Source organism: Trichophyton rubrum (assembly GCF_000151425.1).
Source record: "Trichophyton rubrum CBS 118892 genomic scaffold supercont2.7, whole genome shotgun sequence".
Lineage (NCBI taxonomy): Eukaryota > Fungi > Ascomycota > Eurotiomycetes > Onygenales > Arthrodermataceae > Trichophyton > Trichophyton rubrum.
The window spans coordinates 243,497-257,370 of NW_003456422.1; the positions used below are offsets into that span (position 1 = coordinate 243,497).

Genomic DNA, 13,874 nt, shown 5'->3' on the forward strand with positions numbered 1-13,874 from the left:
ATAATTGCCTCACGGCAAAATCTTGCATTAGCTCTATTTCCTTGGTATCACAGTAACATTGATGCAAACGAATAAGCTGAATCACCGCCGGGCTTCAAATGCTTCGTTCATATCCGAGATAAATGCCCCACCAAGCGACTTAGACAGTGTGTCTGGCAAATTCTTCTCGTGGCGCCACCTCTCCCACTCCACAGCAATATCCCAAAATAGCTTGCTAGGAATACGTTGCAATGTAGCTTCAGCCAAGCAGTCCATATCATATCCTACAAACACACCTCTTCTATTATTAGTTTTCACATGTTTCCATGAAGCTGCCTCCTTGGCATCCACCGTGATCTTGGGCGTAGCATATTCCGCCAACGAAGGTATAGCGGACGGGAAATCAGCCATTGGCCTAGATGCAAACAGTAGCCGCAGAACCTGCTCAATCGATTTCTTAGGGTAGGGTATAAACATCCTTAGTAACGCGCGGAACGTAGTCAGGACGGAAATATACTTGAATGACTCGTTCGCAGCCTTGTATTGCCGCTGAGCGTCAAAGATATAAGAGTTAGGATTTGGCCGGATGTCAACGATCGAGCATGGCGTTTTAGGGGAAAATTCATGCTTTTCAACGTGCAGCGGTTCATATGCCCGTTTGTCCCAGAGCAAGAGAGGCTCGACGGATGGGCTGGACTGCGAGCCAGCGACGCAGCGCCGCTCGTTCACAAACAACGGATAATGATGGCGGATAAATTGTTTTCCTAGTGATGAGAGGATAATGTCTCGCTCTTCTTTGAGTAGGGCAAGGTTCTTGATGATTTTGCCTGCCTTGCGACGACTAGGTACTGGCAGGGTGCCATTCATCACTTTGCGGAGATCGGCTTCTATATTGTCTATATCGCACTGTCTGTCATCTGCTTCATGCGCCGATCGGATCTGAGAACTTTCATACAGATATCTCTTCTGCAGGGCGGCAAAGGTTTTCCTTAGATCTTTTAACTTTGCAGGTATTGGGTTTGTTGTGTCAATTTTTTGTTCTTCCTTCTTCAGATCCCTATGCGCCCTGATATATTCATGATGCCAGTCATGAATAGGGCGTGGCACATAAGAATGTTGGGCCCCGTTTACGACAACAGGTTTTGGAGCAAGCTCAAGAGGTATTGGCTCTCGGCCAGGAGGCACTTTTACAACCACACCCTCATTCCTCTTTGCAGCTCTTTCAGCACTGCTTTGAACGACAGGCAGACCTCGTCGAGTCAAATGTGTAGTCTCGCTAGTGTCTCCTGCTACTTCATTGGCTTCTGAGGCAACGCATTCCAGTAAAGCCTGCGTTCTCCGGCGCCTGCTTATACTCTTGGGTAAGATCGCATCTAGATTCGACGACGGAAATATCGCAATAATTCGTACCAACCCATAGCGGTGGAAATAGCTTTGATCAAGCATAGATTCAAAGTACTTTCGCGAGTCAGTTGCTCGTAGTTTCGTAGCTGAGCGAAGAAGTGTCATGTTGGCCAAAACTAGTAATGTGTCATTCACCTCTGTGGATCCTTCCGTACGCTCAGTCTGCTCAGGCAGGTATCCTTTTTTAAATAAATCGGAGAATGTCCTATCCAATGCTGGATCTAATGGTACGTGTACATATCGCGATCCCGGGGACTGAAGTAAAGGTTTTAGGTGTGCTTCATAGGTTCGGAAATTCGGCTCGAGTAATATATGTCGTCGAGGGCGAACATATTCATGGAAATGTGAAGACCATATACCCAGTCCTGGATATGAATCAATGATATCGACTGGCTTATCGTTCGGAAGTGTCGGGGCTAGTCTTTCAAGGACATCGTCTATATAATAAGATTAGGTACTGGATCTGATGTAATTAGTTATTAAGGATTGTAGATCTTACTGCACAGTTCAGAGCTGGTTATGTGGATTCTGGAATCTTTAATATCTCTGATAGAAGGAGAAGTCGACGAACTAGCACTTCGGGCGTAGCTGCGCAGGAGGACCCATCTAGGAGGTATCGATGAAAATGATACCCCTTTCGTCCAAAGCATGGCCGGGGTTAATCGTATAGCCGGAGGTGGGCGGAAGAGTATAGCTGTCGAGACCCATTGGAACATAAGTGCCGGATGCACCAATCCTACACACCATCAGACTAGTATCCACGGTTTTCGGTCTGTAGAAGAGCTCTTTGTTGGTGATGGTCAACGTCAAAAGCACAAAAACACCGGAAGCCCAACAGGTTCGAGGCATTGAAATAGAGTGCTTAGTAATACCATTACTGGAATAATGTTATTCCCCGAGGGAGATCCACTGCCCGCTGTCATAGAGGGTTAATTTTTATTGGCTAACATATCAAGCTTAAACCTAACTTTAACCAATAGTTAATATCCCGCTGCTCCCAGATATCAAATAAAAACGTTTTTTTTTTTTTTTTGAATCTCTCGACGAAATCGAACAAACGATTAAACAATTGATTTGCGATCAAGAAGCGCCAAGTGTAGGCATGGGACTTATTTCTAACGGGTGTGTCTAAGATCTGCATGCCTAGAAACGAAGAGAAAAATCAAAGGAAAATAACTATTTCTGTTCGTTGGATCTACATTGTGGAGCCCTGCCTTCACCAGGAACGACGGTTCATGTTAGGCTAATTAACTGAATAAAACGTCTCTATTTACAGTGATTTCATAAATTCTTGTCAAGTCTGGAGGGGAAGGGGCGGGCACGTTTAGCAAGTGTTCAACATGGAGGTGAGAGCAGACTTCTCAGCGCTTGTGACGGACAACTTATAAACGGACTTGACCTTGATCCACATGCGAGAGTAAGTGCACCAGTAGGACTCTACAACAGTGTCAGTAATTGGACGAGAAACAATTATCCAGTACTTGAAAAAACTTACGAAGTGGAGGCTTCCATGACTCCGGGCCTTGGTCGCCCTTGGCCTGGTTGACCTGTTGATTGACTTGTTAACACGATACATTTCACAAACTAGGCAGTAGTTATGAAAGCCACTTACGTTGTCAGTGACAGCAATGAGCTGAGGGTTGCTAAGATCGTTGGCAAAGGACTGTCGCTGGGAGGTGGTCCAGGAAGCAGCACCAGACTTCCAAGCGTTGCTCAATGGGACAACGTGGTCGATGTCAACATCGCTGGCAGCAGTCCAGGTAGCACCATCGTAGGGGCTGAACCAAGAGCCAGAGATAGCAGCACAGCTGCCGTCAACCTGAACGTTGGTACCGTCACGGCGAAGGACGGTTTCACGGGTGTTGCAAGTGCCGGAGATGGTGATCCAGTGGGGGAACTTATCACGGCTGTAACCGTCCTGGGGGCCTTGGGGGCGGACAGTAAGGCCGGAAAGGAGAGACTGGGCAGTAGAGGCAGATGGGATGTTTGGTGGAGTTGGGACAGGAGCTGGAGTGGCCAGGACGGTCACAGCAGAGAGGACGGCGAGAAAAGTGTACTTCATATTGGCTGTTTCACTATGTAGATGGTATCGGAAGGAGGAAAATAAGGAGGGTGTTGGTGGTGATAGAGGACATATTCCTCGCAAAGGGAGGATGATCGGCCTCTTATATATAGATACACTCTGGATATATAGATAGACATGCATCTGGCATTATTATGTGATATGATGCATGTTTAACAGACGTACACGTCCACAGCATAAGCAATCCCGCCGAAGAGCCCACCATGAGCAGCCTTCATTTAACCACGGTGGAGTATAGAACACGTTCATCTCGTATAACGAGAAGAATTGTCAGCGTTGCTCAGGCCAAACCACCAGGAGGAACAGGCTGGCAAAAACAGGCGTCCTTGAACAGCTGGGAGGGAAAAAGAAAGGAAGACTCTGGATGCTGGAGATCAGCGAATCTTGCCGCTGCATGGACATCACAGGTTATCTTTCAGTGAATCCATTGGGCTGATAGTCGGACCATCTTTGTCCAGATATGGACTTTCCTAAGCTCTGACAGAGTCTGCAGCTTCTTGCTTCTTCTTCTTGCATACCTTACTGCTAGGTACAGGAGATCGATGCAGGTTTCCTCAACCTGTTGACCACTTGACCCCGAGACGATGGGACCAGCTTCATCTGCCCTGCCCCATTGCTAACGAGTTCGTTCAGTAAACTCGCGAAGAACAGCTTCGTGAGCTTACCGCGGCCGTCCTCCATCCACCCAACGCTGCACATGCTGCCCTGTTCTCCTCCGCTGATCGCCAGGCCGTGGAGTGGTTTTTCTTTTTTGGCGCTGCGGTTGTGACCAATAGTTAAGCCGATGCAGAGCTGAGCGGACGCGATGCGACGTTGCTTGGGGTAAGTCTGGGCGAGGGACGACTTGCTGCATGAAGCTTCGCTGAATCCCTGGCGAGGGCGGGACAGCTCTACCGGCGGGCTCCGAGTTATGCTGCTGATGACACAGTGTGCAGATGGGGGGGTGCTTGGGGGGATGCAAGGCATACCGTTAGGCTGCTTGTTCGTCCCTTGCCTGAGGCACAACTGTAAAGATTACAGAGCAAATTCTTAAAATCAATGTTCCCTGCAACGGAGTTCACGTTGTGAAGCTGTGTTCCCCAGACTTGTAGCACTCTGTTGATACTACAGAAAGTCCTCTGAGGCATTTGATATATGTATATATAACACATAAATTTATAGCATGTTCATTAATCCATATTCTAGTCAACCAAGTCATAAAAAGCGGCACTTCTGAAAAAAGAGTTGCCAAATAATTAACATTAAAAACAGGCTTCTGCAATATGGGGCCGTCGAAGGCCGTCAAACATCAAAGTCCGTTCATCGTTCTCTCCGCTTTCAGGACATCACCCTCGGTGATAAAGTCAAGGAGAACCACGTTGGGCTTGCGATGGTAAATCGAGTTGCATAAATCGACCTGGGCCCCAATGCTGCCTTGGCCTACGGCAGCGTTCGTCCTACCGGCCTTGAATCGGTCAGGCAGGAAGATGCCGAAGACGTTAACATTCAGGGTATGGTTAACGAGGTACATCTGCCCGTCGGGCTTGCCGCCGGGTGGACGGTCAAGCTTGCACTGAGGAAAGTTTTCATCGGTCGTGCTGAATGGAGTCTCAAAGTAGTATGAAAACTCGTCAAGTAGATATGGAAATCTATTGGTATCTGCCTTGGAATCTGTTCGGGGAGAGTAAGTATATAGGAGGAACTAAAGCCTAGGAGAAGCAAGGTTTGCACTCCTGTCCGTAACGTGCAACACTTACCGATGAAGACTATTAGTCGCTTGCCAGTCGTGATCAACTCGCGTAACGTTGGCCAATCGCCGAGGGCAAGCTTGGACTTTGGTGCAAAGGTATAGTCTTTGATTCCGTTAACAGCGTTGAAAGCATCATCAAATTCCTTGATATCAAGTCCGTCGCCGTTTGTGATCAAGAGGGTTACCACCTCATTTGGATGGCTATCGAGCCATGTTTTGACCGTTTGAAGGTATGAGCTTACACTCCCAGCGTCCTCTAGGATACATGATGTATGGCACATGCTAAAGACACCATCATCATTCTTGTGTGTTTGTCCCTGAAGGAATCGGATACCAAAATCCAGCTGTTCGGTCACAGAGATATCTTGGTTATGCTGAAGCAGTGGTCCAACAAAAGGAGAATTGTGGGCACCCACGAATGACAGCTCCGAATATCGACGATCACAGTACTCCGGATGGCCATTGCATATTAGATCCTGAGCTGTCGGAAGCGCGGAAACCTGAAGGGTGGCCGAAAGCAAAGCTCCCAGCCAAAGGAGGTGTCTTAGCGTGGACATTGACATCTTTTGATATGCGCCGTTACGAAGAGAGGAATGAACCCCAAACGAGTGAGAAAGCTCGAGATGAGCAGTGTTTATATACGCGCACACGCTGAAGTAGAATGCTTGTGACGCTATCAAGCGGTTTTTTTTCAATAACCTTGTCCTTTTACCCACGGGCATATCACAAAGGCAAGACAGGCCGGCACTCCCACCTGACCCAAGATCCACAGGTCATTCGCTTCATCTCTGTTTTTCCCTTTAGCAGTGAACAGGGCTCGTCCCGAGGAGTACACCATGAACGCTGCCATCCCGAATCGCGCGAAGAAAGAACCGTGGGCGATGAAGAGCAAATTGGCAGGGTCAACCAGCTGCAGTGTAGAGATCCTTCTTCCTCTGCAACAAATAAGAAGCTTCATCCGCGATACTTCGAGAGAGCGATGGCAGGGATATCAACTCCGCCATATCCTTGTTTGCCTGTCTTTCAATTGAGGTCACTCCGTCATTCGTCGGCCCCAAAAAATAAGAAGCCAGGCTCAAAAAGTAAGACATCTTCTTCCCCTGACCTGGAACCTCTGTGCCATCCACAGATTAATTAAAGCCCATTCTGCGGACACTCCGTAGATCAGCGCCGTGGAGGTGGCAAGCCTTGTGCGACAGCAAGAGTGATCAGTCATTTAGTTAGTTAGGTGAACCAGGCATGTTATATCTTCCGTCGGCTTTCTTCTTCTCCTTTTTATCCCTGTGATGCTAGGATAGAGTAATATCATCAGCAAACAGTGAATAGTGAATAGTGAAGGTAGTTACTTAAGGACCTGCCCGTCCCAATAGGTGCAGGTGGCCGACGGTACCGGGATTCGGCACAACTTGCCTGTTTCGGGAACAGTTAGAGCCTCATCCCTATTTTGACGGCGCGTCTTCTTTCTAGGCAGACATCCAACGTCTATGAAAGAGAGCAGGAGTCAACATACGGTGTGAGTTAGCTATAAAAGTCTCGACACACTGACAGCAAGGGTGATATCGTGCTCCAATGCATGCTCTCGCGGATGATTGCCGGGATATAACTATAGCATAGTTAGTTTGGGATTTACTCCGTCGGTTAATTTTGCGTATGTTCTCGATAACAGGTACACAAATAATAGGGCAGGGGCATCAGGCGGATTTGGAGATCCATCCATCCATGCAACTGATATGAATCCCAAACGTGCCGATGCTGCCTGGGAACACTCCTTAGCTGGCGCGGTTACTGGTGCGAAACGGTCACGGTCCGAAAATGATGCTCTCCCAGCTTTCACCACCGCGCACCAGGTCTTGAACGCAGAGTCCAGAGCGCAGAGAACCAACACTGTGCAGTACGCCCACGATAATAGGCGCTTACGGCCCAGCAGGATAGACCTGATATCCAACTCTGGCAATAGTGAGTTCTCTCGCTCTCAGAATCTGTCGGAGTACTCGCAAAGGACCTCTGTATCCAGTACTCCTGGACCAGCTCAGAATCCTATCCTCTCTCTCAGCCACCCAAAATACGGTTTGCCGACTGCCCTGGTCAAGAATTTCGCATCTCTGGGTGTCAACGCTATCTATCCATGGCAAGCATCATGCCTCCTAGGCAGGGGACATCTGTCAGGAGAAAAGAATCTGGTGTACAGTGCTCCAACGGGGGGTGGCAAGTCGTTAGTTGCAGATGTATTAATGCTGAAACGCATCCTTACCTGCCCGGACAAAAAAGCTATCCTCGTTCTCCCTTATGTTGCTCTCGTTCAGGAAAAGCTGAAATGGCTCCGACGTGTAGTTGAAGGGATACCCCGATGCACGCATGATGATGTTGGTGATGTTGATAACTCCGCCGATGGGGCCAGAAGATCTTCTCGGCTCAAATCTGAAGAGAACTTCATCCGAGTTACAGGTTTCTTCGGTGGAAGCAAGGCCAGGACAACCTGGTCAGATACAGATGTCGCGGTGTGCACCATCGAGAAGGTTACTCCCCACCAACTCAACTTCACTCTGTCAGAAAATACTGCTAACACTATATAGGCTAACTCGCTTGTCAATAGTGCAATTGAAGATTGTACAATTGACAAGCTAGGTGTAATCGTCCTCGATGAACTGCATATGCTCGATGATGAACACCGCGGTTACCTGATAGAAATCATGGTAACGAAGCTTCTTCTGCTTCAGCAAGATATCCAGATAATCGGCATGAGTGCAACTTTATCGGTATGGTTTATACCTTTGTTCATGACTTCTGGGAGCTAGAACAACTAGCTTATATTTTGAGAATTATTCTAGAATACAGAGGTCCTTGCAAAGTGGTTGAATGCGAATTATTATATATCTCGATATCGGCCGATACCCGTCGAAGAATTCTTAGTGTTTGAAGATTACATTTATCCAGTGCCTACCACAAAGGGCCTTCTTCGGAAGATGATCAGACCTGACACATCAAGTCCAAATGATGTACCGGCTTCAGCGTGCCGAGTCATACGTAAATCGGAATTTCGGGAGTTAGCGTTCCCAATTCCAAATGCTATGGTTGCCCTTGCCTGCGAAACAGCAGCTGCAGGTTATGGCGCTCTTGTATTTTGTGGGAGCAGGCAAGCTTGCCAGACAAATGCTGTGCTCATAGGAGATGCAATGCCAGACACTCTGGATGCAGATATTATTGAGAAGCGCTTGGACCTAGTAGCAAGCTTGCAAAGCCTTCCTTGCGGGCTTGATGCCTACTTTGCCAAAACTATACCAAGAGGTGTTGCTTTTCATCGTCAGTATTCCCATTACTAAATACATCTTTAGGTTCATCAGAAAGATGTTAACTTGTACTCGTAGATGCTGGTTTAACGACCGAAGAACGTGTGCTGATTGCGGAAGGGTTTGACGCTGGAATCCTCAAAGTACTCGTAGCTACTTGTAGCTTAGCAGCGGGGATAAATCTCCCCGCTAGAAGGGTTATCCTCTGCGGTGCAAGAATGGGACGTGAATTAGTTGGGCCTGCAATGTTGTAAGTATTTGCTGGATTTTCATCAGTTGCTTGCGATCTCAGGTGCTAACCGTAAAAGACGACAGATGCGTGGCCGAGCGGGCCGAAAAGGTAAGGATGAAGTTGGTGAAACCTACTTATGCTGCACAAATAAGGATTGGGAAGATGTGGTTGGATTGTTGGAAGCTGAATTGCCCGCTATTGCGAGTGGGTTGGCCCCAGGAAGGGCAGGGATCAAAAGGTAACCCCTGATATTATTCAAGCCAAAAGGCGGTAATTGACAAGAATATAGAGCGTTACTTGAGGCTATTGCTACTAAGCTGGTATCCGGCCGTGATGCTATCAACGATTACATCAGGAGCAGTCTGTTATTTCACAATGACGAAGCACAGGATACCCTTTTCGAAATGGTGCAATCAACTCTCCAGGAACTTCTGGATTCAAAACTTGTGAAGTCATCAAATGATGAGACTTTTGAACCAACACAGCTTGGTCTAGCAATTGTCGCGTCCGCATTTAGCCCTAATGATGGGCTTTTCATATATGGGGAATTAAAGCGTGCTCTGCAGGCTTTCGTGATGGATGGGGAACTGCATATCTTTTATATGTTTTCGCCCCTCCAGGCCTCTTCGGAAATTGACTGGATGGCGTTTCGCGACGAGGTTCATGGACTAGATGATAGTGGACTACGTACAATACGACTTGTTGGCGTTGACCCTGGATTGGTGAACTCAATTGCAATGGGACATGCTTCTATCAAGGATCCAGCTTTACTCAGAGTCTACACCCGTGTCTATACAGCATTTCAACTGCGTGACTTAAGCAATGAAATCCCAGTCTCATCAATTGCAAAGAAATATAACATAGCCCGAGGAGCTGTACAGACACTTGCTCAAAACTGCCACGGGTTTGCGGCTGGGATGGCCAAATTCTGTCAACGGATGGGCTGGGATATGCTTGCGGTTGTGTTGGAGCATATGCGTGATCGCCTTCAGGCTGGGGCCCGAGCAGATCTATTGGAGATGGCACAGGTGACCTATGTCAAAAGTCGAACGGCAAGGCTGCTTTGGGAGAATGGGTTTAAAACCCTGAGGTCTCTTGCTGAAGCTGCACCTAGTGAGCTAGTACCTGTGTTAATGATGGTAAGCTGACCTTAACATTCTGTATTATCCTCATACCTAACGCAAATACCAGGGTCAGCCTCGGAGTAGTTCATACGCAAGTAACAATAAAGATATGAAGAGAGTTACCTCAAAACTAACCGCAAAAGCAGAGGTAATTATAGCCTCAGCAAGCAGATTATGGGGTATGGCTTTCCCCATTACATTTCTGCGGTATCTCTTTAGGCAAATTCATACTAACTTTACCTAGAGCATCAAACTGTGGTAGAACTAGATGAGTAAACGGAACGCCTATTTAAAATTGTTTTTTTTTTTTTTTTTTTTTTTTTTTTTAAGCTATTGAGGCATGACCACTGCTACAAGATAGGAATAATTTAGAATCAAGGACCAGACCCGATAAATACAATAAATATGTAATTAACAATGGCACGCTACGTAGATACCAAACCAAAATAGTCTATTTGAAACAACTGTTGGACATTCCCAGCAAGTCCAAGTTTTATATTCAGTGCAGGCTGAATCTAACTATCGCTCACCTCTGACCGCTGTCATCACCACCTATTCCAAATCTTCCACTAAAACCACTAAGATCTCGACGGAAGAACTTTCCGATATTTTTGAGGTTCTCATTCAGGTTTGCGGCAGCAGAAGAGGCCCCTTCACTTGCATCTGCATTCTGTCCCGTAGAACTTATGTTCTGATTTGATAGCGGTGTTCCTGATCCAGACTGGGCCACTGAGCCGGCCACGGCACGGCCACTGCCGCCCGAAATTCCACCAGGTGTATTTCCGAGGTTCCCCAAACCTGGCGTTCCAAGTCTATCAACCCCATCACGAGCAGCCGATATAAGAGCAGAGCCGAGCATTGATGGATCGAAGCGTGTAGGGAGCGCGTTGGCTCCAGAGGAAGAAGCTGTGGTTCCCCCGAGATTAGCCAGCCCGAGGCCCTGTGCTACAGTGGGGGCAGTAGGGGCAGGAGAAGCCGGCGGCTGTAAATAAGAAATTAAGGGATTGCTCTCTTGTAGATTGGGAGCATGGCGATTGGACGTCTTGTGAGCTTGGAACAGTTCGACGAGACGATTCTGTTCCTGTTTACTTCTTATCCCCTTTATATCCAGTAATTTTCGGAAGTTGTTGTCATTTCTGTCAGCAATATGAATCAGATATGCCTGCACAAGAGCCTCTGGCGGAACAGCTCGGACCTGCAGGGTTTTAAGAAGGGTATCAATTTTCTGGAAACTTTGGTGGACACGTTTAACAAAAGCGGTGGGTGCTGGTGAAAGAAGGCCTGTTAAACCGGTTTTTATGCCATAACTATCAAGAAGCATCTATCGGCGCGTTAGATACCCGTAGGTTGATACATGGAGTCAAAAGGCCATACATACCTGTTCTGCACCAGCTTCTGAAACGGGCTTGCACTGGTATATATTTGAGATATAACTTGTTGATGTATGTTCCACCAGGTTATCAGCAAAAGCTCGCTGATACTGCTGTTTGTGAAGCATCCCTAAAGTCTCATCCGACTTCGACTTCAAGTTGGACAAAAGGACTTCAACGTATGGACTTTGATCTCCAACGCCATCCTGTGCACTCCAACTTGTATTCCGCATTTCTCTCCAGGCTGGTTCCAATCCGATATCAACCTTGCGTACAAGCAGGCGGACAATCGCACTAGCTATTCCCATGAACGAATCTGCTTGGCTCTGGAGATCGACTTGTTGCCTGAAGGGCTCATCTATCTTGCTCCTGATTTTGTCTTCAAGTTGATTGCAAGTTGTATAGCAATAATCTGCAGTGTTGAGTACCATGGTAAGGTCCTCACATGGTGGCAGTTTGGATGAAGCCTGATTTCCTGGGCGATCACTGATATAATGAAGTAGAACTTGCTGAGCATATTGATCCAAGTATCTTGCAAATACCTTTGTCAATTCTGCAAGTGAGTTGCCCGTGGAGAGTTTGGCGCATTGTGCAAGGGACAAGCGGTAGAACGTAAAAAGCTCTGTTGAAGAGTGTACAACCAGTTGTGGAGAATATTCCTCATCCTCCGGTTTAATCGGCTGTTCCCTGTATTTTCGGATGAGGGTGTCAAGCTGTTTGTCTTGAGCAGATACCCACAAACTCAGATAAGGCTCGAATGCCTCAGATATTGTCTGCGAGAAAACAGGGGTTTCACTGGAGGCAAAGGTATCCGTAGATGCACGGGAAGCATTGGTAAAACGCCTATCAAGGTATTGCTCGAAATCAAGGGATTCTTGAAGACAAGATAATATAAGATTAACATCCATAGTTTGTCCGCTGCGAACTGACCTGGACAATATCCCTTTAAAGTCATCCCTTGTTCCTTCACAGAAGATGTTCGCTAAAACTTCGTTGACTTTCCACGAGGCTGGGAAAATTGTCATATGTTCTTCGTCGTAGGTCTTTAGCATCCTTTTAAACCAGGAATATCTCCTGGAGATATTATCCAGGGATCCGGCCTCCTCGTTTCCTCTGAAAACCTGACGGTATTCTCTCAGTTGCGTGTTACAATACCAAGTGATGAGCCGTGATTTGGCCATATCTCCCAACGCTTCCATGACTAGACAGCCCTCGGCTAGGATATTTCTCTTCTGCGCTGTCTCACCCTTGGCAAATATAATCTCAAAGTCCTCGCAAACCTGTTCCAACAGCTCCCGTTGTATATCTGCTACATTTCGGCTCAGGGTAGCAATTTGATCAATCGAACGGTATGATTTGAAATGCGCCATCAATTGTATCACGGCCTGGAGTAATTGCGCGCAATCCCGGTACTGCCGTGACTTGCTTAGTGCTTTCAGCTGCTCGTACGCGGTAGTAAGCATCTGAAGCCTTTTCAGCGTTGTCATAGACAGTGTCAAATTCCCTTTTGCATTGTCCAGTTGCTTGATGTCGGCTGTCATTGCCGTAATCGCCTGCTCCGTTTTCAGGGCTCGTTCACGGACTTCCTCGATCTTCTTGAACAGCTCGGCCATGTCTTCTTTTGCATTGCGGATACGTTCAACACTTTCCAGGTTGGAAGCTGCCTGCGCTTCCACGAGTGTAGAGATATCTTCGTCAAGTTCATCTTGGTATACCTTGAGGACTTGGGAGGTCTTGGGCACGGCGGCAAGGGTCGACGGATGGGAGAAGATAGCGTTTAGGTGTTCGATAGGGTTATAGTCAGCTGTTCCAAGTTAGAGTGCCGTTTAGTGTTAGATATCTGTCCTGATACTTGCCTCCATCCAGTGGGTCAGTCTCTGGTTCCCCGTTTGTTGGCATAGGTGTGGTGATGGAGAGTTAAACACGTTGAAATAAGTGTGTATTTAATCGCATTTGGTGGCTTTTAGCAAGGGCAGCGCGATAGCTTTATATGGTCTCAACTCAGCGGCATTAGACAATGCATTCGAGGAGCGAGGTTTGAGTAAAATATCGTGAAAATATGTCCTTTCTTCGAAGCTGCTGTTCATGAAGCTAGAAATCCCGCCGTCGTTGGTGCTTTGGAGAAAGTGACGATAGTTGGAGCTTTCGCCGAGCTTGGCTCTCGGAATTATTGTTTAGTGGCACACCTAAGCCATCTACATACATAGATATCCTCATAGATTTAGCCTACAGAGTTTTCATGTACTCCAAGGCCAATCAGCCCTTTATCGAAGGGTATGTATTCGAGTTGTGTGTGACATGGAACTGTTTAAAGGATGGCTCTGCTTTATTGCATTCCCAATTTGGGCAGATATGTTTTTTTCTAGCTAAAGTACACTTCCATCACATGGTAAAATCCCACACCCTTCCGCCATGCAACAGGTAAAATGAAACAAGAAAACTCCCGATAAACCAAGGACATAGCGGTAAAGATATAATGGCCATCCGCTAAAGCAGGATATGCCAATGTCTTCGTTCGTTTCAAAGGTAACTCCAGAGTTGAGTCTCTGGGTATGTTGCGAGAAAAGGATCTCCTGGGAAAACCGACGATGAATATAGTATATGGATGCTAATAAAAAAAAAAAAAAAAAAAACAGAAAAGCTGTAAAACGCTGACAAGGGCTTTT

General features: G+C 47.0%; 5 protein-coding genes across 5 annotated transcripts; 2 read left to right on the forward strand and 3 right to left on the reverse strand.

Annotated features, from left to right (window-relative positions):
- Positions 1-81: 81 nt before the first annotated feature.
- Positions 82-2,185, reverse strand: TERG_06082 (uncharacterized protein; the record flags this gene model as incomplete). The annotated part of the gene is made up of 2 exons (XM_003233038.2): positions 1,883-2,185; positions 82-1,820 (listed from the first exon to the last, which is right to left on the reverse strand). Exons 1-2 carry the CDS (start codon positions 2,097-2,099, stop codon positions 82-84), a joined length of 1,956 nt encoding a protein of 651 aa, XP_003233086.1. The 5' UTR covers positions 2,100-2,185.
- A 240-nt stretch (positions 2,186-2,425) lies between these two features.
- Positions 2,426-4,074, forward strand: TERG_12365 (uncharacterized protein). Its single transcript, XM_047751334.1, has one exon. It carries the CDS (start codon positions 2,981-2,983, stop codon positions 3,464-3,466), a length of 486 nt encoding a protein of 161 aa, XP_047606781.1. The 5' UTR covers positions 2,426-2,980; the 3' UTR covers positions 3,467-4,074.
- A 294-nt stretch (positions 4,075-4,368) lies between these two features.
- Positions 4,369-5,758, reverse strand: TERG_06084 (uncharacterized protein; the record flags this gene model as incomplete). Its single annotated transcript, XM_003233040.2, has 2 exons — positions 4,369-5,116; positions 5,203-5,758. The coding sequence occupies 2 exons, from the start codon at positions 5,756-5,758 to the stop codon at positions 4,755-4,757; spliced, it is 918 nt and encodes a 305-aa protein (XP_003233088.1). The 3' UTR covers positions 4,369-4,754.
- Positions 5,759-6,925: 1,167 nt separating this feature from the next.
- Positions 6,926-10,114, forward strand: TERG_06085 (uncharacterized protein; the record flags this gene model as incomplete). The annotated part of the gene is made up of 8 exons (XM_003233041.1): positions 6,926-7,711; positions 7,769-7,951; positions 8,024-8,495; positions 8,561-8,732; positions 8,791-8,952; positions 9,004-9,853; positions 9,906-10,017; positions 10,083-10,114. The coding sequence occupies 8 exons, from the start codon at positions 6,926-6,928 to the stop codon at positions 10,112-10,114; spliced, it is 2,769 nt and encodes a 922-aa protein (XP_003233089.1).
- A 71-nt stretch (positions 10,115-10,185) lies between these two features.
- Positions 10,186-13,070, reverse strand: TERG_06086 (uncharacterized protein; the record flags this gene model as incomplete). Its single annotated transcript, XM_003233042.2, has 3 exons — positions 10,186-11,159; positions 11,217-13,012; positions 13,061-13,070. 3 exons carry the CDS (start codon positions 13,068-13,070, stop codon positions 10,365-10,367), a joined length of 2,601 nt encoding a protein of 866 aa, XP_003233090.1. The 3' UTR covers positions 10,186-10,364.
- Positions 13,071-13,874: the final 804 nt, after the last annotated feature.

Coding starts and splice junctions, on each gene's coding strand:
- TERG_12365 (XM_047751334.1), top strand. CDS start 2,981: ATGAAAGCCACTTACGTTGTCAGTGACAGCAATGAGCTGAGGGTTGCT.